General features: G+C 48.6%; 1 protein-coding gene and 1 long non-coding RNA gene across 3 annotated transcripts in view; one reads left to right on the top strand and one right to left on the bottom strand.

Annotated features, from left to right (window-relative positions):
• Positions 1-21,601, top strand: part of Arhgef37 (Rho guanine nucleotide exchange factor 37) — a 43,303-nt gene that overhangs the window by 12,941 nt on the left and 8,761 nt on the right. Inside the window, exons 2-10 of one of the 2 annotated variants that reach the window (XM_028890092.2) lie at positions 983-1,179; positions 3,917-4,040; positions 5,911-6,058; positions 13,891-14,090; positions 15,634-15,764; positions 16,410-16,514; positions 17,153-17,267; positions 18,311-18,635; positions 21,199-21,328. In XM_028890092.2, coding sequence (XP_028745925.1) covers positions 994-1,179; positions 3,917-4,040; positions 5,911-6,058; positions 13,891-14,090; positions 15,634-15,764; positions 16,410-16,514; positions 17,153-17,267; positions 18,311-18,635; positions 21,199-21,328 — 1,464 coding nt within the window. In that variant the 5' untranslated portion in view covers positions 983-993. The remainder of the gene's footprint in view (positions 1-982; positions 1,180-3,916; positions 4,041-5,910; positions 6,059-13,890; positions 14,091-15,633; positions 15,765-16,409; positions 16,515-17,152; positions 17,268-18,310; positions 18,636-21,198; positions 21,329-21,601) is intronic. The other variant, XM_037197163.1, reaches the window with a different exon arrangement.
• On the bottom strand, positions 9,268-12,259 carry LOC119086276. Its single transcript, XR_005089524.1, has 2 exons — positions 11,487-12,259; positions 9,268-9,497 (listed from the first exon to the last, which is right to left on the bottom strand). It is a non-coding gene; the product is annotated as an uncharacterized LOC119086276 (long non-coding RNA).

The following is a 21,601-nucleotide window of genomic DNA, read 5'->3' as shown; positions in this document are numbered from 1 at the left end:
AGCCTAAGGAAGAATGGAGTTGTGACGTCTGTAGGAAAATGAATGCACCTGGGGCTCTCACGTTAGGTGGGTCTCAGAAAGTCAGGCATCACGGGCATTCGCTCACTCATGGTCTTAGGTTTCACATAGGTGCAAAGGGAAAGACACGATACTTGTTACTGTTTAAAATGATAAGCGGCGCTGGTTACCGTGCGGAAAGGTCATGAGGCACGAGCCACGACAAAACCCAGTATCAGAGCTTTATTGTGGGGTTGGGGTGGATAAAAGAACCAAACCTGGAGAAGAAGCACACGTAGAGAGAGAGAGTGGAGAGAGGGAGAGAGAGAGAGAGAGAGAGAGAGAATGGGGGAAGGAGAGAACAGAGCAGAGAGGAGGGGAGCCTGTGTCTGGCTCTTTAAGGATTCCCGTGCACATGCTCAGGTAGGCTTATGGAGCTACGCCATGCATGCGCTGATTGCTGATTACTGATTGCATAACCACGCCTCACGCGCGTAATCACTAGCGTGCACTGATACAAGCTCCCTTGCTTAGCTCCTGAACTGGCATATGCAGTCATGCAGCTGGAGTGGGGGGCAGAATCCTAACAGTTACGAGGAGGAAATGTGATCAGAATACATGTATATATCTGCATGGGCATGGCCTTATGAACTCAGCATAATATATTTTTAAAACGAATAAATGATGAATAAATGATTCTGGGTCAAACTGGGGGGAAAAAAATAAAAGAAATTTCAGGAAAGCACGTTGCCTGAGTCCTGGGAAATGAATTTCAAATGTCAGCAACAACCCGAGCTGTTTGTTTATCCTCTGGTATTGTTGAGACACTGCCCACTAATGCCAACAGTTAGTTCATTGACTCTGTTTGCAGCTAATAATGTTTCAGCCCACATGATGAGTAGTCTTCAAGTTAGGGCCAGCAGTTCCCAGGAGAGGTAATGAGGAGACCTACCTTACAAGTGAATGGTTTGGTTTGTTTCCCTAGAACCTGTGAACATGGCTGACTCCGAAGCAGATGAGCCTTCCTCCAGGTCGGAGAGTCCTGAGCCAGAGGGCAGGAGCTCTGAGGACAGATCACTGCTCCATCAGAAGCTGGCCATCAGGGAGCTCATTGACACAGAGTTCTCCTACTTGCACATGCTCAGACTCTGCACCTCTGACATCAGGAGCCGCCTACAGCAGGTACTGATGCAGACCCTACCACTTGTCTTTATAGGAGCAGGTGTGGCTGCCTCTAAGATCTCTATTATTCCTGGCGGGATTTTTGGAAAGGACCCTTGGTGGGCGGGAGCCTGACAAGCCTGGATATAAGCCCCAGGACTTTATTTATTGTCCATGCAGCCTTCAGCAAGCCCTTGAATGACTTATATATGTCCAACTTATAGCCTATTGGCCATTTGAGGCCAAGGATAGCTGTGAACACAGCCCAACATAAAATCATAAACTTACTTAAAACATTATGAAAATATCATTGTTGTATGCTTTGTAACTCGATTTTTATAGGGTTTTTTTTTAAAGATTTATTTTTATATGTATGTGATGCGGGCTGCAGGAATATATCATAAGAACTCAGCTGGTTATGACAAAGTCACTACCTGGAGGGATCAAGGATTTCCTTCAGAGGAAGCCAAATTACAAGGAGTTTTTGGTGTTATTTGGCTTGTTATATATCAGCTGTATTCTGTTATGAAAATCATGTGTGCCTTCATAGTTTTCCCAGTTGATTTTTTCCCTGAGAAAAAGAGCAAAAATAAAAAAAAAAAAAAAAAAAAGAGCTAACAGTGTGGACTGATCACTCTCTGGACAAACACACCCAAGGTATTTGGAGAACAGCTTCAGGAAAGGCTCTCTCTGGAATCAGATATCTCCCTTAGCCACTTTCAGTAATAACAGCCCACATGCAAGTCTCCTGATTTAAGGTAAATCCCACAAGGAGACACCACGTAGGTCAGGTGGACATTAAGTAATAGCTTTACACAATTTAGCTCAGTCCCTCCCTTCTTATAGACCACTAACTCCTTACCTAACCACTTCTAGGAGTATTTAGATAACCTGTGCGCTAACAGCTATGCTCAGCCAGAACCCCAGTTCAAGCCTCCCTGTAATTATCATCATTGGTAGCATCCATCCATCCAGGTCCATCCCCAGTTGGAGGAAAGTACCTTATCAGAGATACCTCTGTATTGTCTAAGAACCGACTTAAGCATCCAGGCTACCGTTTGAGATGGCCTGGCAGATGTGCCAATTAAGCCTAACTTTCTCCTTTCCCAAATCTTTTTTTTTTTTTTTTTTTTTTTTTTTTCGAGACAGGGTTTCTCTGTGTAGCTTTGTGCCTTTCCTGGAACTCGCTTTGGAGACCAGGCTGGCCTCAAACTCACAGAGAACCACCTGGCTCTGCCTCCCGAGTGCTGGGGTTAAAGGCCTGCGCTACTACTGCCCGGCTCCTTTCCCAAATCTTACCTCTAATTCCAGATCTCCCTTTGACTATCACCAGAGACATCTAGCTGTACACAGGTTTCCCAGTGACCAAGCACAATTTCCCCCACCCTGCAGAAAAACAGCAGATAGCTTGGACAGATATGAGCCACAGGGGGAAAAAAAGGCAGTTTTATTTTCTCCCATTGACCTAGCAACTTATAGATTCTTAATATTTTCTACCAATCACATTTAAGGTTATAGTTGAGCAATAAGATCCCTCTTCTTAGATATTACCCGAATTTAGCCTTTAGTTGATTCATTTCCCCATTGGTCACTTCCTTTTTGGGGTTGCAAATGATAATTAACAGTTATTGCCTCTCTATGTGATTCTTATCACCCTTCTGTTTGACCCTGGAAGCCTGGCTTTGCACTGCCAAGGGATTAATGCTTGTAAGTGTATATATACCAGGACTTCCAGGGCACGTGGAGGACAGAGAGACAGAGAACAGGGAGGAACAAGGAGGATTTTGACCAGAGAGTATGTGTGGACAAGATGGAAGATGAGGAAGAGTCAGATGAGGAAGTCCTAGCTGGGTAAGAACAAGGTGAAAAGGACCTAGATGAGGCAGAATTAAGACAAGAGAATTAAGATAGAACTTAGAGGGAACAATAGATAAATATAGAGAGAAATCAGGCAAGAAAGGAGCTAGGCACGAGAACAGAACTGAAGTTGTGTATGTAGAATGATATCACAGAGGAATTAAAGCAAGTGGACTATAGATCTCGGTGTGCTGAGATTCTATTTCCTGAAAATAGTCCTCGCCATTAGTAGTTCTCTCTCCTGAGCCCCCGAGATGTATAATATTAAGGCTGGTCCCTCTAATATTATACAAGATGTTTACTTTGTTTGTGTATTATTCCCTGTGTGTGCCTGGTGCCTGAGGAGGCCAGAGAAGACGTGGGATTCCCAGGAGCCAGAGTTACAGGTGGTCATGAGCCACCATGTTGGTGCTGGGAACCTGGGTCCTCTGCAAGAGCAGAAAGTGATGGATTAAATGAGCTACTGGATAGGCAAAAAAAAAAAAAAAAAAAAAAAAAAGGAGTAGGAAGCAGGCCATAAAAGTCTGTCTCTGTCTCCATTAACCTACATGCTCCAGCAAGACTTACATCCTAAAGGTTCCATAGCCTTTCAAATAATGCCCCCAGCTGGGGAAGAAGTGTTTAAACACATGAGCCTCTGGGAAACATTTCACATTCAAATCACCCCCCTCACCACCATCAGCTTTCCTTCCATGCTGGACTTGATGTCTCTCCTTTTATTGTAGACTACCGAGGAGAACTGACTTACAAGATTCCCAAATCTTTCCAAACATTGCATTGGGCAGGCAGTCTTCCCAAGAGCAGCAGTAGGACCCCAGATAGCGCGAGCGCTCAGGACTGTTCCCTAAAGCACCCCCACCAGACCTCCAGTCTCTGCCCATAGCATTTTTCTTGCTTCCAGCTGCCACCAGGAGATCTGGATGTCCTGTTCTCAAACATGGATGACATCATCCAAGTGAGCAGCAGATTCCTTCAGGGGCTGCAGGAGACAGCCTGCAAGGAAGAGGAACAGGCGGACCTGATTGGTAAGCAAAGGGCCCCGTGATCCCTGCCTTGCTTTCCCTCAGCTTTGCCTTTAGCTTGAGCTTACTGCAGAGCTGGCTGGAGCTCCAGGGAAAAGCAGCAAAGGGGGAATTAGGGCATGCCAGAGGCAGCAGGGCCCTGGTGGGGTGTCTGATCCTCTCAGCAGCCTACTCAGCTCACCCTCAAGATGAAGCTTTTAACACACGAACTTGGGAGGATGCGTTGAAACCACAGTGCCTCCTGGTTTAGTCTCAGTATGGTACTGATTTATTTTTATTTTTTTTGTATGTATGAATATTTTGCCTGCATGCATGTCTGTGTACCACTTGAGTGCCTGGTGCCTGTGGGGGCCAGAAGAAGGCGTCGAGAATCTCCTGGAACTGGAGCTACAGATGGTTGTGAGCCCTCATGTGGGTGCTGAGAATTGAACCCAGGTCTCTAGAAGAGTAGTAAGTACTCCTGACTGCTGAGCCATCTCTCTAGCCCCTAATTTTTGTTAATTTCTATAAGCACTGTTAGGCTTATAGAAAAAGCAGCCACGGTAACCAAGAATCAGAATTATCCTATCCCGAACCTTATTATTATTTTTTTATAATTTATTTATTTTTTAAAAGATTTATTTATTTATTTTATGGATATGAATACTCCATCTGCATGTATACCTTTATGCCAGAAGAAGGCATCAGATCCTACTATAGATGTTTGTGAGCCACCGTGTGGTTGCTGGTAGATAGACCTCTGGTAGAGCAGCCAGTGCTCTTCACCGCTGAGCCATCTCTCCAGCCCAATTTATTTATTTTTATTTCATGTACATTCATGTTTTGCCTGCATGTATGTCTGCGTGAAGGTGTCGGATCCCCTGAAACTGGAATTATAGACAGCCGTGAGCTGTCATGTGGGTGCTGGGAGTTGAACCTGGGTCCTTGGAAGAGCAGCCATTGCTCTTAACCACTGAGCCAACTCTCCAGCGCCCCCCCCCCACTCTGAACCTTGTTTTTAATAAAGCCGTCTTCTCTGTCTCTTATCCCTATAGTACCGCCCCATTCCTTTATTCTTCCCAGCCTGTTCCGGCTGTTCCCTGTAAGTAACTGGTTTCATAAAGACACAGAACACTTTAGGATATTGCTCTGGGTCTGGTTCATCCCCGCCATTCTACCTTTCCTGTGCTCGCTCTTGAAATTAAGCTGACATGAGAGCCCAACTCAAACCACTCCCATGGCTGTCTGCCACCATGGGAACACCAGCTGAGTGCCTGGCTGCGCCCCACTTACTCTGATGCCCCGTGCGACTTGGCCTCAGTGTTCCATTTGTTTCCTCCCCTTCGTGCCTGGCCCGCTCTGTTCCAGACACACCAGGGTCTGTGGCTGTCCTTGGGCCAGGATTACCTGACTCTGGGCCTTGCCATTATGGGTTTGCTTCAGAATTAGTCTCGGGTTGCCCTGTGTTTGGAAACCTTTTACTCTCCCCCAATTTTTCTAGACCCCACTTTCAGGTCTGCAGCCAGCCCCCATCTGGGGTCATGACCTACAGTTTAAGAACCTGGACTCAGCCTGGCCGTGGTGGCACATACCTTTAATCCCAGCACTTGGGAGGCAGAGGCAGACGGATCTCTGTGAGTTCGAGGCCAGCCTGGGCTACAGAGTGAGTTCCAGGACAGCCAAGGCTGTTAAATGGAGAAACCCTGTTTCGGAAAAACAAAAACAAAGAACCTGGACTGTTACTCACCCAGTCAGCAACTTTATGAAACAGATGAAAAACAGAAACAGGAAGGCTGGGTAGCTTGTATACAGTGACAGGCTGGCAGTCTCCCCATTCCAAGCAGGGGACTTGCACACTTGCCCTTGGTAACTCTTGCTGCTTGTTCGCCATCAGGTAACTTGTTCCTGGCATTCCAAGAGGAGTTTGAACAAGTCTACAAGGTCTACTGTGCCAACTACGACCAGGCCCTGCTGCTGGTCAAGGCGTACCGGGAGGAGCCGGAATTGCAGAAGACGATCCAGAGCATCATCGAAGCAGCAGTGTGAGTAACATGTCCAGAGACAGCTCAAGTCTGGATCCTGCTCGGGTCTGCTCAGGCTGCTTCGGGGCTGTGTCAGCAGCCAGCCTCTAGCAGTCAGGAAGGTTTTGGTGCCAAGCAGTGCTCACATGGTCTCAAACAAGACTCCACATCTTTCTAATGCTCCTATGCATTACCAGTAGTTACAAATATATAATCTTATTTTATCTCTCTATCCCTCTCTCTCTTTTTTTTTCCCTTCGAGACAGGGTTTCCCTGTGTAGCCCTGGCTGTCCTGGAACTTGCTCTGTAAACCAGGCTGTGTCCAAACTCAGAGATCCGCCTGCCTCTGCCTCCTGATTGCTGGGATTAAAGGCGTGCGCCACCAGGTCTGGCTAAACTTCTAAATGGAAGCCGGTTACTTCTATCTCTTTCTTGGAGGTCCTTCCATTTAAACACCTGTCATTCATCATCATTTGACCCTGAGCATCCTCTTCCTCCAGGTGGTCATGCCAATTGTTTGGCCCATGTCTGTGGGTAGTCATTTGGTTTGTTTCCAGTCTCTCAAGATTATAAGCGGGGCTACCGTGTTTTTTTTTTTTTTTTTAGGATCTGCAGTTATCTTACTCTGCTGCAAGGTACAGTCTTCAGAAGTGGAATGGATAGATTAAAGAAGCTATGTTTGGATAATTTTGATAATTAAAACCTTCCTGCCGGCGGTTGGCGCACGAGCATCGGGAGGCAGAGGCAGGCGGATCTCTGTTCGAAGCCTGGCTACCAGTGAGTTCCAGGAAAGGCGCAAAGCTACACAAGAGAAACCCGAAAAAAAAAAAACCTTCCCCAAAGTCATGTCCTTTTCTGTTCCTGTCAACAGCAATTGCCTGTCTCCCCACAGCCTTTCCAGAGTGGTGTGCTCGCCACCAAACCTCAGGAGTTGCCTGGGTTAGGCCAGGATGAGAATCTCTGTCTGGTTTTATTTTGCATTTATCTTATGACAAGTTGGCCATTTCTTTGGACATTTAAGGGTCCTTTATGGATATTTCTTGTGAATCTTTCTGTTTCCTTTTCTATATTAAAAATTTGTGTGTGTGTGAAAAACAGGTTTCTCAGCTGGGCGGTGGTGGCGCACACCTTTAATCCCAGCACTCAGGAGGCAGAGCCAGGTGGATTTCTATGAGTTTGAGGCCAGCCTGGTCTACAGAGTGAGTTCCAAGACAGCCAGGAATATACAGAGAAACTCTATCTTGAAAAAAAGACAAAAAACTAAAACCCAAACAAAACAAATCAGATTCCTCATTGTTTATTTGATCTATTTATTGTTGGTTCTCATCTGACCTTTTCCCCTTCTATCACAAATTTAGTAGTCCTTTAAAAAAATTTACATTTTTTGACAATTTCATACATGAGTCTTGTATTTGCATTATCTCACCCCACCCTCCCCTGCCTTCAGCTCCTTCTGGGTCCCATTTAACTCCCTTTCAAACTCATGACCTCTTCTTCTTTAATTATTATTGTTTTATATATATATATATATATATATATATATATATACACACACACACACACACACACGTTACATATGTATGTTGCATACATGTAACAGTAATATATGTTTGTTTGGTTTGGTTTGGTTTGGTTTTTTCAAGACAGTTTCTCTGTATAGCTTTGGAGCCTGTCACGGAACTCACTCTGTAGCCCAGGCTGGCCTCGAACTCACAGAGTTCTGCCTCCTGAGTGCTGGGATTAAAGGCGTGCGCCGCCGCCGCCGCCGCCGCCGCCGCCGCCGCCGCCGCCGCCACCACCTGGCCAGTAAATGTTTTGCTTTTTTTTTTTTTCAGAGCTGATGACTAAACCCAGGGCCTTGTGCTTGCTAGGCAAGCACTCTCCCACTGAACTAAATCCCCCAGGTGTTCCTTTAAGCCCCAGAAAAAGAGGGTGTGTGCAGGTGACATCATTTCCTGTGAAGCCCCGCCAGCCTTTCTCATTCCTTATCTTCCACTTCTCAACCCCTGTCCTGCTATCAGAGTCTCTTTTTCAAGAACCCATGTCCAAAAAAAGAAAGAAAAAAAAAAAAAGATATTTTCACGTCTCAGAAATGTCGGCTTTTGCAGGGCCTTTACAGGAGTGAGGCAGATTACAGAGGCTGGGAAGCTAGAGCCCAGTGTAAGGGTAGTGGAGACTGTGGGAAAAGAGAAACAACAGACCCTGTGTGGAGCATGGCATGGCCTTAGGAGATTGTTGCTGTCAGTGGCTGTCAGATAACCACCCCAAACAGTATCTTAAAACAACGTGAACTGGGCTAGTAGGGTGGCTCAGTGGGTCAAGGCATGTGGTGGTTTGAAAGAAAAATGGCCCCTATTAGGAGGCGTGGCTGTAGCTAGAGTTTTCCAGCCTTGCCCACAGTCAGGACAAATCTCTGTCACCCACCAGTCCCACAGCCGCTCAGACCCAACCAAGTAAACACAGAGACTTATATTGCATACAAACTGTATGGCTGTGGCAGGCTTCTTGCTAACTGTCCTTATAACTTAAATTAATCCATTTCCATAAATCTATACCTTGCCACGTGGCTGGTGGCTTACCGGTGTCTTCACATGTTGCTGGTCATGGCGGCAGCTGGCAGTGTCTCTCTGCCTCAGCCTTCCGTTTCTCCGAATTCTCCTCTCTCCTTGTCCCACCTACTTCCTGCCTGGCCACTGGCCAATCAGTGTTTTATTTATTGACCAATCAGAGCAATTTGACATACAGACCATCCCACAGCATGTGGCTTTGTTGGATTAGGTGTGGTCTTGTTGAAGGAAGTGTGTCACTGTAGAGGCAGGCTTTGAGGTCTCATATACGCTCAAGATACTGCCCAGTGTCTCAGACAACCACTTCCCGTTGCCTGCAAGACATAGGACTCTCAGCTCCTTCTCCAGCACCATGTCTGCCTGCATGCCGCCATGTCCCGCCATGATGATAATGGACTAAACCTCTGAAACTGTAAGCCAGCCGCCCTAATTGAATGTTTTTCCTTTGTAAGAGTTGCCGTGGTCACGGTGTCTCTTCACAGCTTTAGAAACCCTAAGGAAGACAAGGTACTTGCCTGCCTCCAAACCTGACTGCCTGAGTTCACTCTCCAGAAAATAGCGGAAGGACACTACAGACTCCCGCAAGCTGTCCTCTGGCCACACACGTGTGCTGTGGCTCACCCATGCCCGCATACATGCACGCACAAATAAACACAAAAATACTAAAAATAAGGCATTTACTTAGCTTACACTTTGCATATCATCAGCTTCACTGGGCTCAGCAAATGAGCCTCTGCTCCTGGCTGAGCATTCCCATGTATCTGCCATCAACTGCAGGTCCGCTTTGCTGATTTTGCTGGGCTCCTCCAAGTATCTGAGACCCAAAGCCAGCTCAGGTCTGGTCACGTGGCCTGGGTGCTTCTTGTAGCTGTTTTGTTGATGGTCACAGGGCTCTAGGGCAAGGGGAAGGGCAAGCCATTGGAAGTCTCGGCCATTGAGATCAGTTTTATAGCCAGTCCTGAAAGGACTAGGGAAATGGACAGCATGGGTGGAGGGGGCTTCTAAGGAATGTTGCAGGAAATGCAACATTTGAAGCCATTTTCCTTTGCAAAACCGTCTGTGTATGTTGTGTCTAGGAATGTGAGTCCCCTCTGGCCAGATCCGCTGATGTTTCCAAAGCAGCAGAAACTTAGGTGGAACGCTTCCCACGTGTTCTGTTCTCTCCAGCCATGCGAGAAGCAATAACGAGGTGGCGGCGAGGCTGCTGTTTGCCCTGTTTCTGCAGGTCTGGGGCCAGGCTCGCATGGTGGCAGCTCTGGCTCAGCCCCTTCCAGTGAGAGCCATTTCACATCTCCAACCCAGTTTCCTGATGGGTCTGGCGGGAGTCCTAACGGCACTTGGTGGAGCGTAGACACACGGCACAGGGGACACTAAATATGTCCCAGCTATTCTAGTCAGCACAGCCAGGCAGGAACTGTGTCACACTGCAGTGCTCCGTCTTGTCCATCCCAATGCCTCCTTTTACAACAAATATTAAATGTATTCATTACCCAGCAATAAATCTTGGAAAATGGACCCTACCTATATGTGAACCAGGGAAAAGTCAATATAACAATAACTATGATATGAAGGAGGAAGAGAAGGAACGCATTCTCTGGTCATGTGGGTTTCAGTGGGCACCCAGGCACCACAACTCCAGAAGCTGTGAGGAAGCGCTCTAAAATTAGCTTGCCTCTCTGCGTAGCAAGTTAGCCTGGAGGTCAGAAGAGAAAGTCCCAAAGCTGTCCTGCTCCAGAAGAACAAGCAAATGAAGGAGCAGAGGGGGGGTGTACCCGAGGGCGGCAACCCACAGGGCAGGCAGTCCTGACTTCCTCGTGTAGGAGGCACTAAAGAGAATAGGTTGGCTCACCCGCCTGGGAGGTAGTGAAATGAGAACGGATGCTATCCTCGCCAATAGCCCGAGTCTCACATTCTCACGTATAAAAAGGCCGCGTCGGAGGTCTGCCCAGTGTGCTACTGGACGGAGTCTGTAGTCCCAGAAGTATTCCGTTCTGGACATCACAGCACATTTTGGGGACCCCTGTTCAGGCGCGGAGTGTTTAGAGGGACACGTGAGACCCCAAGCCACTCTCCGTAGCACAGGTCTGTATGCAGGGCATTGCCATTCCCGGCTAGCTTTCTCTCTTTGCCTCCAACTTGCAGATCAAGATGTGAGCTCTCAGGCTCTTCCTGCTGCCATGCCATTCATTGTTCTAACACTCTACACCTGTGAGCCCCAAATTATTATTTCTTTTATCCCGTAATTTGCCTTGGTCGTGGTGTTTTGTTGCAGTAGTATAAAATTAAGACAGTGCTCAAGATTCTCTGTGATTTCAGAATGCGGACTGACGCCTTTTCACCTTTGTGTGGATTAGCAGTCGGGGTAGCCCGTGCTTTAAGACAGAAACACAGACTAGGCAGGGAGCGCTGTATTGGGAAGGACCTTGCACAGAGTGGTGTGGGAAAGGGGGCTCGGCAGAGGCCGCTCAGCACTGGGAGCCGAAGTTGTAGAAGGCTGCCTGGTGTAGCAGTGTTTGCAGAAGGCAAATCACCTCTGTTTTCCGTTATCAGCTAGCTGTATTTATTTTAAATATGAAAGTCATATTCAAATCATACTCAAATACGTGAAGTCTGTTTTCCATTGGCTGAGGGATTAACAGCCTCTGTTCAGTTTTCTTCTGTATAGTTACAGACAGAGGGATGCAGAGGCAGGGAGAGAAGCAGCTGGAGGGGTGTTGTTATTTTTTCATTTAATGGTAGCTGTGAATATTGTCTCACGACAGTGTGAAAAATTCTTCCATGGTCCTTCCAGGACAGCTCACACAGACTCTACCCACCCATTCTTTTACTGTTAGATCTTTGCTTATGTATTTATGCAATCATAGAGTTGCTGAATAGCTTACCTCTATCCTTGTTTGCTTGAGCCAAGATTTCTGTGGGTAGATGTTGTGTAGGCCGGGGTTGGTAGAGCAAAGGATTTGTGTATTTCAAAAATTGCCCAACTGTCCAAGATCTCAGCCAGTGACGCTCCCATGAGAACGTAAGAGGCCCTCTTCTGTCATGCTCCCTCAGCCTTCCAGGGGCTATTGCGCCGTTCTTATCCTCTATCTGAGAGGCTGCATACAGTTTTCCTCCAAGTTACTTTAAGAATGTGAGTGGCATTTTGTACTGGCTCCTTGATAACGTTAGAAAAAAAATGCATTTCTCTAAGGACCCCTTGGCCTCTGATTTATACTATGGTGACAGTTGTGCCTGGGAGGCAGCTGGCTCTTTCCCATGGATTGTCAGCCTAGATTGGAGTTTCCGAAATGCCTGCCCACAGTTATCTGAGCTCAAGCCACCCCCGGGGAGAGCAGATGGACAGTGCAGGCACAGTCCACCCGCTGCCACCCCGGGGCTCCCACCTGCCATGTCTATTCTTAGCCTCTGAGCAGTTTCTTTCCAGAGCATTTGGTCTGAAGGTTTTCCCTTAGAAAGGAATTGAGGGCTCCATTACAGGGTTCTGGCGGCTGGCCCCTAGGAGCATTTGAGGGGCTTGTAGGAAGCACACTGAGATAGTTAGGGGCTGGAATTCTATATGCCTGCTGGGGCTGCTCCCCAGTTGCCCTTGACCTGGGGAATCCTGATGAAACCCCAGACACCCAGCGGTAGGAATCTGGTGGTCACCTGAGCATTAAAGCCATTCCTCACAATGTTTTTTAAATTTTTTTTTCATTTATTTTTACTTATGTTTTTTATTTTTGGAGACAGGGTTTCTCTGTGTAGCTTTGTGCCTTTCCTAGAACTCACTTTGTAGACCAGGCTAGCCTCAAACTCACAGAGATCTGCCTGGCTCTGCCTCCTGAGTGCTGGGATTAAAGGCGTGCACCACTACCGTCCGGCTAAAAAAACATTTTCTAATAAAAATTCCAAACTTGGGGCTGGAGAGATGGCTCAGAGGTTAAGAGCACTGACTGCTCTTCCAGAGGTCCTGAGTTCAATTCCCAGCACCCACATGGTGGCTCACAACCACCTGTAATGAGATCTGGTGCCCTCTTCTGGTCTGTAGACATACATGCAGGCAGAACACTGTATACATAATAAATAAAAATAAATCTTTAAAAAAAAATTCCAAACTTACAGAAAATGAGGATGATGTGATGAATATTCTCACACCTACCACCTTAAAAGAGAAAGAGTTAACATATAAGTATCTATTTTTATGTTAAACTATTTAAAGGAAATTGTGAGTTTTCCCCATATATTCTAAAAAGTATGTTCCCGTGGTTTTTCAAAACATTTTTAGATTAAAATTTTTACACTTATTCATTTATTTATATTTATTTAGTGCATGAGTGTGTGTGTGTGTGTGTGTGTGTGTGTGTGTGTGTGTGTATACACATACATATGTAGAGGTCAGAAGACAACTTGTGGGAATCAGTTCTCTCTTCCATCATGTGTAGTGGGTAGCCATTCCAGCTTGGATCTGAGCTTTGGATCTGAGCTTTGGAGACTGAGCCCAGGTCCTCTGGCTTGGTGGTAAACACCTTTACCTGCTGAGCCATCTCACTGGCCCACAAATCTCTGAAAAGCAACAATCTATTTTGTTAAGTAAAAAATCAAGTGGATGACCTCTGAGAGTTGTTCTTGGGACGTTACCTGAGTAGAGATATGAAATCACAGTTGAGGGCAGTTGAACATGTGAGTCTGGAGCCCTGGGGAGAAGGTAGAGATGGAAATTGGAGGCTGGGGTACATTAAAAGCTGTAGGACCGCTGGGTGGTGCTGGCGCACGCCTTTAATCCCAGCACTTGGGAGGCAGAGGCAGGCGGATCTCTGTGAGTTCAAGGCCAACCTGGTCTCCAAAACGAGTTCCAGGAAAGGCACAAAGCTACACAGAGAAACCCTGTCTCAAACAAAACAAAACAAAACAGCTGTAGGACCACATGAAGTCACCAAGGAAGCACGGGAAGGAATGCTCTAGCATCCAGCAGGAAGAGTAGCCCATGGAATGAGAAGACACTGGACACAGGGTCTCTGGGTCCTGCTGAGTAACACCTGCCGAGGAAGAGCGTGTGGTCAGCCATGTTTGCTCCTGAGAGAGCGGATAGGGCTGATAGATCACTAGATTTTGTATAGATCATGAATCCAGTCCCAGGAATGGCTCTGTCTGCCTGGTCTCTAGACTCTGTAAATTACGGAAAGGACCACAGGGAGACAGTGGACTGCCTGACCTCACACACTGAGCTAAGGCCTGGGCCACCACTCCAAGCCCCTTAGTCCCCTAAAGGATGGTTTTTACCTGCCTAATAGCAACCTTCTCCCTCAGGCCGCAAGCTGGACCTTCAGGTCTCAGTTTCTTACTTGTAATTCCTCTGCAGAGGATTACCAAGTACCCCCTCCTGCTGCAGAAAATCCTGGAGAACACACCTATGGATGCCAGTGCCCACCCTGTCCTTCAGAGAGCTACTTCTGCCCTCCAGGATGTGAACAGCAATATCAATGAATACAAGATGCGCAAGGAACTGGGTAAGGACTTGTGTGCAGGGGTGCATTAGGGACAGCATTTCTAGTTCCAAAACTCATCCTGCGATAGCTTCATCTAGAATGAGGATGTGGGGCTTGGGTGAAGTCCAGCTGATGGGGTGCCAGCATGTGTGAGGCCCTGGGTTTAATTCCCATCACCGCTGGGAGGTAAAGGGGTGTGTATAAACATGTGGGGTGCATCCACCTCTTAGGTTGCTGCCCTAGAAAAGTTTGCAAAACGAAGCAGTGTAGCCAGGCGGTGATGGCGCACGCCTTTAATTCCAACATGCAGGAGGCAGAGGCAGGTGGATCTCTGAGTCTGGGCCAGCCTGGTCTACAGAGCAAGTTCCAGGACAGGCTCCAAAAGCTACACAGAGAAACCCTGTCTTGGAAAAAAAAAAAAATGAAGCAGCTACCATGCATCAAGAAACTCAGTTGCCCACTAAAAGCATGATCCTGAAAATTTAGCTCATGTTTACTTTTTAAAAAGTATTTTTTATTTTTTGTGTGTGCGTGTTTTGCCTACATGTATGTCTGTGAACCATATACTTGCCTTGGAGGCCTGAAGAAGGTGTCAGCTCCTCTGGAAGGAGAGTTATAGGTGGTTGTGAGCCAGCATGCATGCGCTGGGAACCAAACCCAGGTCCTCTGGAAGAACAGCCAGTGCTCTTCTATCTCTCCGCCCTCATGTTTAGTTTTAAGATAATTACCTCAAATTCACAAATAACTGTGGGCAGAGTGTGATACTTCTGTGCACATATGCAATGTCCAGGGATCAGATGGAGTGGTGCTCAGTATGGTTTTTTGTTTGTTTGTTCTGGTTTGGGTTTTTGTTTTTTGTTTTTTTTTCGAGACCAGGTTTCTCTGTGTAACCTGATTGTCCTGGAGCGCACTTTGTAGACCAGGCTGGCCTTGAACTCGGATATCTGCCTGCCTTTGCCTCCTGAGTGCTGGGGTTAAAGGCCTGCACAAGTACCACCCAGTTAAGTGTGTGTGTGTGTGTGTGTGTGTGTGTGTGTGTGTGTGTGTGTGTGTATTTTTAAGGCTACTTTTGCTATGCCTTTTTCCTTCAGCATCTTATTTGATCCTTGCAGCTGCTGAGGTCAGCTCTGTTAGTCCCACTTTCTCGCTTGCTTCATCACCCATGTGGAGAGGGAGAGGTGCTGAGTGGGGAGAGAGGAATATGGTTTTGGTTGGCCTTGATAAAATTGGCTGGGGAACCCCAGAAAAATGTCCATTTACACCTACTGACTTGGGTGACCCTCCCAGCAACTCTACAAGATGGAGTCCTCATTTTATAGAAAGGAAAACTGGGGCCCCAAGGAGTGGTGACCTGTTAAAAGTCCAGCAGCCAGAACACTCCTCAGCCAGGGCTCATACCTGGGACAAAGAGGAGCCAAGTCCTGGGTTTCCCTTTGAGACTTACCATTCTGCTGGACGTAACTTGGTGGAGCAGAGGGTCAAGTCAGGAGAATGTGGGACTGTTGGCTCACTGGGTCAGCCTCAGTCACCCACCGTGCCCTTTTCTTCCGCGTCGCGGCGGCAGCTTTAAAGTATACCAAGGTGGAGCAGCTGAGCCTCCGGGAGCGGCTGGCCCGCATCAACACACACACTCTTTCCAAGAAGACCACCAGACTGAGCCAGCTGCTGAAGCAGGAGGCGGGGCTGGTACCCAGGGTGAGTGTGTGTGTGTTGGCGGGGAAGACCCAGGGATGAAAGCAGGGGGAGGTACCTTCGGAAAGCGAGACAGCTGAGGCTGAGAGTGAGGGACCACCAAAACGGTACACCACCTTTTTGCTTATAGAAGAGCGTGGCTCCGAGGGTGGGTGGAGCGCCAGTCTGAGCGGTTTCTAGTAGCTGCTCAAGCTGAGCGAGTACTTCTTCCACAGCGGTAGTGTTGGAGCCATGGGGCTAAGTATGCATTCTTATCTCATTTTCACAGAAAGAAGCAGAGCGCCCCCACCCCCCCCTCCCCCCAGCCACACAGCCAGGAACCAAGTGAGCCAGGACTCACACTGCAGTGTCTGATTCCGTGGTCCCAATGCAAAACTACCCGACCACACTGCTGTTTGCTTTGGAGACAAGGCCTTGCTGTGTCATTCATCTGACCTCACCATCCTCCTGCCTCAGTCTCCTAGAGGCTGGGCTTACAGGCGCGCGCCACCATATGCGCTTTACACAGCGTTTTCACTGTCCCACTCAGTTGTAGAACTGGACGAACCAGCTTTCCACCGTCCCAGTGGCTTTCTGAGGCAGGGCGAACAGCTGCACACTGCCCCCGTGTGGATCTTCTGACCCTTACACGCATGGCTTTACTTACAGACAGAGGACAAGGAATTTGATGACTTAGAGGAGAGGTTCCAGTGGGTGTCTCTGTGTGTGACGGAGCTGAAGAGCAATGTGGCTGCCTACATGGATAATCTGGAGGTGAGAACCCTCCAGAGTTCGAAGGCCAGGCCCACAAGCTGCAGGGACTCTGGGGTGAGGTGCCAGCCAGGAAAGCTGGCAGGCACACTGTGACCCGTAGCCACAAAACTGGGGTCTAAAGGCAACTTCTCAGCCCACTGGAGTTTTCGTGGGCCAGGGTCGAGGATCCCCCGGAACTGGAATTACAGATGGTTGTGAGCCACCACATGGGTGCTGGGAACCGAACCTGGGTCCTCTGCAAGAGCAGCAGGCACTCTTAACCACTGAACTATCTTTCCCGCCCCTGGCCTTTTCATGTTTAATGCATTGATTTGTATAGTAAGCTCATTGGCTTACAGAAAAACACAACTAGAATCTGTAGACCGCGCACCTGGCAAAAGAATCACCCAGGGGCATACAGATAGGTGTGATGATCACAGGCCCCAAAAGGAGGGAAGAGATGAGGATTCCAGCTCAGAAAAGCCCTTCTAATTCCCCAGGGTGGGCAGGGACAGAATGGTGTATGTGCTTGCTTGTTATGGGGCAGTATGTGGAGGGCCTGGAGAACTGCTTGGGAGGGCTGCTGAATTGGGGGTTAGGAGTAAGAAGGCCACGGTGGGACCTAACCACCTGTCTCTGTTGGCTGGCCCTGGGCTCAGGCTTTTCTCAGCTTCCGGCCACACGAAAGGAGTCTGGACATCCCCGGGGGACCTGCGGAGCAATACTGCAGCCTAGCAAGGGACCTTCAGCTGGGAGCCTTCCTGCAGTTTGTAAGTGGGATTTCTATCTCCCATTCCCCACGCCCCTCCCCGTGCACGCACACACGCTCCTTTGATAGGCAGGTGGAGGAGCTGACAAGAGCAATATTTGGAAGCCAGGCACTTATACAATTGTCATATCCAGCAGGGAGGGAGTGCTGTTCCTGCACTTACTGATAAAAATAGCCCAACCGATGTGCAGTGAGCTGCACCCTGTACCAGGCACCATGCCCACCTCTTCCATTCTTGACCTCATTTACCCCTCGACGCGTGCTTTGGGTGAGACACTATTAATAGCCCCATTCTGCTAATGAGAGCTCGAAGCCCAGAGAGCGCCATCTTCTGGGTCATTTACACAGATGGGGTTTGATTCCCCAAGTATCATTCTATGCAAAATCTATTTCAAGCTCTTTACATAATAACAACACTAAGAAGTGCCAGGGATTGAGAACTTCCCTGGGCTGCACTCTGTGTACACTACGTACCATCCCCATTCTCAAACCGTAAGCCGAGACTCGGCGAGGTTAAGCAAAGGCTTCTGAAGCTTTTTCATATCAACCTCATTACCTGAGGAACTTTGATGTGCTCTGGATATATAGGTATATATAATAGGCATACAAATTTACTAATAATAAATCGTAAGGCATTTTATTTGAAAACAATTATTTGGTATGCATATAATTTGATACGGATATAAGATCTCTAGACACAGAACATCTCCAAAGGGATTCGGAGTTGATGAACATTTTGATTTTATAATCATCCATGCTGAGACCATCACTTCACATAAATACACATTTCAGAATTAATTTTGGGTCATTGTACGTTCAGAAAACTTTCTCCGTTGCCAAATCTTTTCAGCACCAGTATTCAGTCACAACCCTCCATGGATGGCAATCCACAGGTTAGGCAGCCGGAGATGAGGATATGCTACAAGTTACAGCTTGTCACTGGAGGGGGCCTGGAACCCCAGCTCCCTGCTTCCAGCACCCACCCGCCAAGCCCCTACCCTTTGCCACCTCCTACCCCAGCTCCCAAGCTCCCCTCTCCTTGCAGAAGCAGCGCCTGAAGGCTTGGTGTGGCAGCCACTGTGCAGCCTGGCCAGAGCCCTGGCTGGCCCTCAGAACTTGATCAAGAAGCGTCTGGACAAAGTCTTGGACTTTGAGCGTGTGGAAGAGAAACTGTTGGATGTGGGCAGTGTGACCTATGAGGAGCAGGCGGCCCGGCACACGTACCAGGCACTCAACTCCTTGCTAGTGGCCGAGCTCCCACGGTTTAACCAACTAGTCACGCAATGGCTGAGCCAGATCCTGTGCACGTTCGTGGTCCTCCAGAAGGACCTTGCCGATCAGGTGCTACGAAGGGCAGAGAACAGCATGGCCCGGTAAGGCTACCGGGACTAAGGCCGCTGTGGAGCCTAGTCAGGCAAGGCCTTAGCTGTTGTCAGGGCAGAACTAGAGATAAAGGGAGCTAAATAGGCTGCTGGGACCCAGGACCCAGCAGGGACCCTCGAGATGTCTCACATGCCTTTTCTCTCTGCTTCACCAGAGGCCAGGCTGGACTCTAGGCCATCCTAGGTCATCCTGGGACTCGGGAGCAGAGAAAGTTCTGCTGAGAAAACAGCAGCAGACCCATCCCCTGGAGGTTAGGACAAGATGGTGCCAGAGACAGGAGTCTCTTCTATATCGTCAGGATTTAGATGTGTCCAGCTGGGATCCCCACCAGCGCTTCTGGTAGCCGTTTCTTGGAAAGCGCTTGCTCTATGGCTGTTTGGAGCTGTTTCTAGGCGGTGCCTCACTCAGTCCTCAAAGCAGTTCTATACAGCGTGTGGTCCTTTCGTAACAAGCCAAGGCCCAGAGAGGTAAAAATGGCTCATGCAAAGATTTGCAGGTGACAGTAAGTTCTGGTCCCTGACTGTGTAGCGACTGAACTCTGAACACAGTGCTCTCGAGTCTTTCAAAAGGAACTATCAGCTGAAGGCATGAGCAGATCTCAAAGAGCTCCTACACTAACCCCCCGTGCAAACACGCAGTGGAGAATTTAGGTCTGAGTTGGTACAGGAGGGAATTGGCGGCGGTTCCACATCTTTTTAAAGTTTTTTTTTTTTAGATTTATTTATTATGCGTATAGTATTCTGCCTGCATGTATGCCTGCAGGCCAGAAGAGGGTATCCAGATCTCATTACAGATGGTTGTGAGCCACCATGTGGGTGCCGGGAATTGAACTCAGGTCCTTTGGAAGAGCAGCCAGTGCTCTTAACCGCTGAGCCATCTCTCCAGCCCGCGGTCCCACATCTTGCTCTGTAATGTCTATGTCAGAGCTGAATGGCTCACGAGCCAGGCCTCGGGAGCCCTTTCCACGCTCTCTATTCCAGCATTTGATTCCCCACCCCCGACTCTCCCTCATCCCCACTCCTTACCTCCTGCTAACTTTCCAATCCAGGGCCCTCATCCCTCCCTCCAAGACACGGCTTGAAGGTCACTGTGCCTCTTTCTACTGACTCCTCTTCAGCTTGGAAATACCTCCTCAGCTGTCCCCCAGGCCTCTCTCAATGCCTGGCACACAGTGACAGACGAGGCAGCCTTTTCAGGAAGCATTCCAAACTCTTGCGGCTCTGGAGCGGTGGGAACTGTTCCTCTCCCCACCCTCAGTACACCCGCAGAACTTGGGGCACATTACTGCTTGGTGCTTGCCAGAGCCTGCCTTCTGCTGGAGCGATGGGGAGTCGTGGTTTCCCTCAGTCGGGGGGAGGGGGGGGCCAAAGGTGTGAGTGGTTCCTCTTTTGGCCCTCAATATTTAGTATATATATATATATATATACATATATATATACACACACATACATATATATGTGTGTGTATATACACATATATATATGTATATATATGTATGGCTCTGCCTCAGGCATACTTTTCGAGTTTAAGTAGGCGCAGAGCTGTGCAAAAAGAAGAGTGAATCTGATTGGATAATCCTTTTACTATCTTCCAATTCCTCCCCTCCCTACCCGTCTGCAGTGTGGGTGGGCAGGGCTAAGGATGCCAGTAGGGGGAGGTTTACAGCCATAGGAAATGTGTTGGGGGGAGTGATGGGGGGGAGCGGTGTTGGTGTCTCCTGATTGGTCTGTGCTATGGACGGCCTGGGCCCGCCTAGGATTGCTGCCAAACCTCCCTTGAATGTGTCCAGTGGGTCACTCACCCGGCCCCACTCCTCTGGTGCAGGGCCTGCGCGGTCAAAGCAGTCTTCTCTCTGCAGCCCAGGAGAAAGGTTCCGCGTCACAAGTAAAAGCAGCGAGTCTGGCAATAACCCAGAGGGCTGGACTCGTCTGTTGGCTGTGGGGTCTCACTCACTCTTGAACTGTCTGATGAGAATGTGGGAGAGCCTTAACAGGGTGGGGAGGAACTCAGGGGAGAACTCAGAACTCCCTGGGTTGTAAGCAATATGAGCCACGCCGAAGTAGCTGAAGCAGAGAGAAGAGAATGACCTGACCCTGGGAAGGGTCAGAGCTCAAGCCACTTGTAGACCTGTAATGTCAGGACTCTGCCTTTCTCTCCCTCTCCTGCCTGTTTTCCTCTCTGGCTAGGCTGGTTTTCAGGCAGCCTTTGATTCTGTGTGGTGGAAGACAGGGAAGGCTCCACGCCCGTACCTTTACCCCTTGGAATCCGAAGGAAGCCTTCACACACTGCACCCGACAGAAGGGGCCTGGTCCAAGTCCATTGTTCTCCCTTGATCTAATCTCAGTAGCTTAGGGGAAGGGATGCCAGACCTAAGACTAGCGTGCCATGACGGCAGAGGTACTCCACCCCTATGGACAGATGCTTTCTTAATAGAAAGGGGCTTGGTAGGCAGACTAAAACAGCAGCCAGATGTCTGGGACTAGAGGGTAGGTGCCCAGGGATCCCTTGGCCCCTTCTCCTGCCGAGGCTCTGCTGACATTGTCTTCCCACCCAGCTGCCTCACCACCACGTCTCGGAGCCGGACTTCCAGAAGCTACTGGAGGATGCGCTAGGCCAGACCAGCAGCCAGCTCCGCCTCTTTCAAGAGAACTTTGAGAAGGTGCTGCCGCCCCCCACCACTCAGGTGCGTGTCTCTCATCCCTTGACGTCAGCTGTTCTCATGACGTCGTGGGTGAAGCATCTTCCCCTCTTCTCTCTTATTTCTTTCCCCTGTTACACATGGAAACATTTCTTCTTGTCTCTCTTTCTGTGAAAAGAAAACCCATATCCAACACACACACACACACACACACACACACACGCACGCACGCACGCACGCACGCACGCACGCACGCACGCACGCACATGCACAGTATCTTCCAATCCACTTGAACAGCATACCTAGGCAGCCTGTGCT

The sequence above is a fragment of the Peromyscus leucopus genome, chromosome 19, assembly GCF_004664715.2.
Source record: "Peromyscus leucopus breed LL Stock chromosome 19, UCI_PerLeu_2.1, whole genome shotgun sequence".
Taxonomy (NCBI): Eukaryota; Metazoa; Chordata; class Mammalia; order Rodentia; family Cricetidae; genus Peromyscus; species Peromyscus leucopus.
Note: the sequence above shows the minus strand (reverse complement) of the source record. Positions and strands in the feature narration are given on the sequence as shown.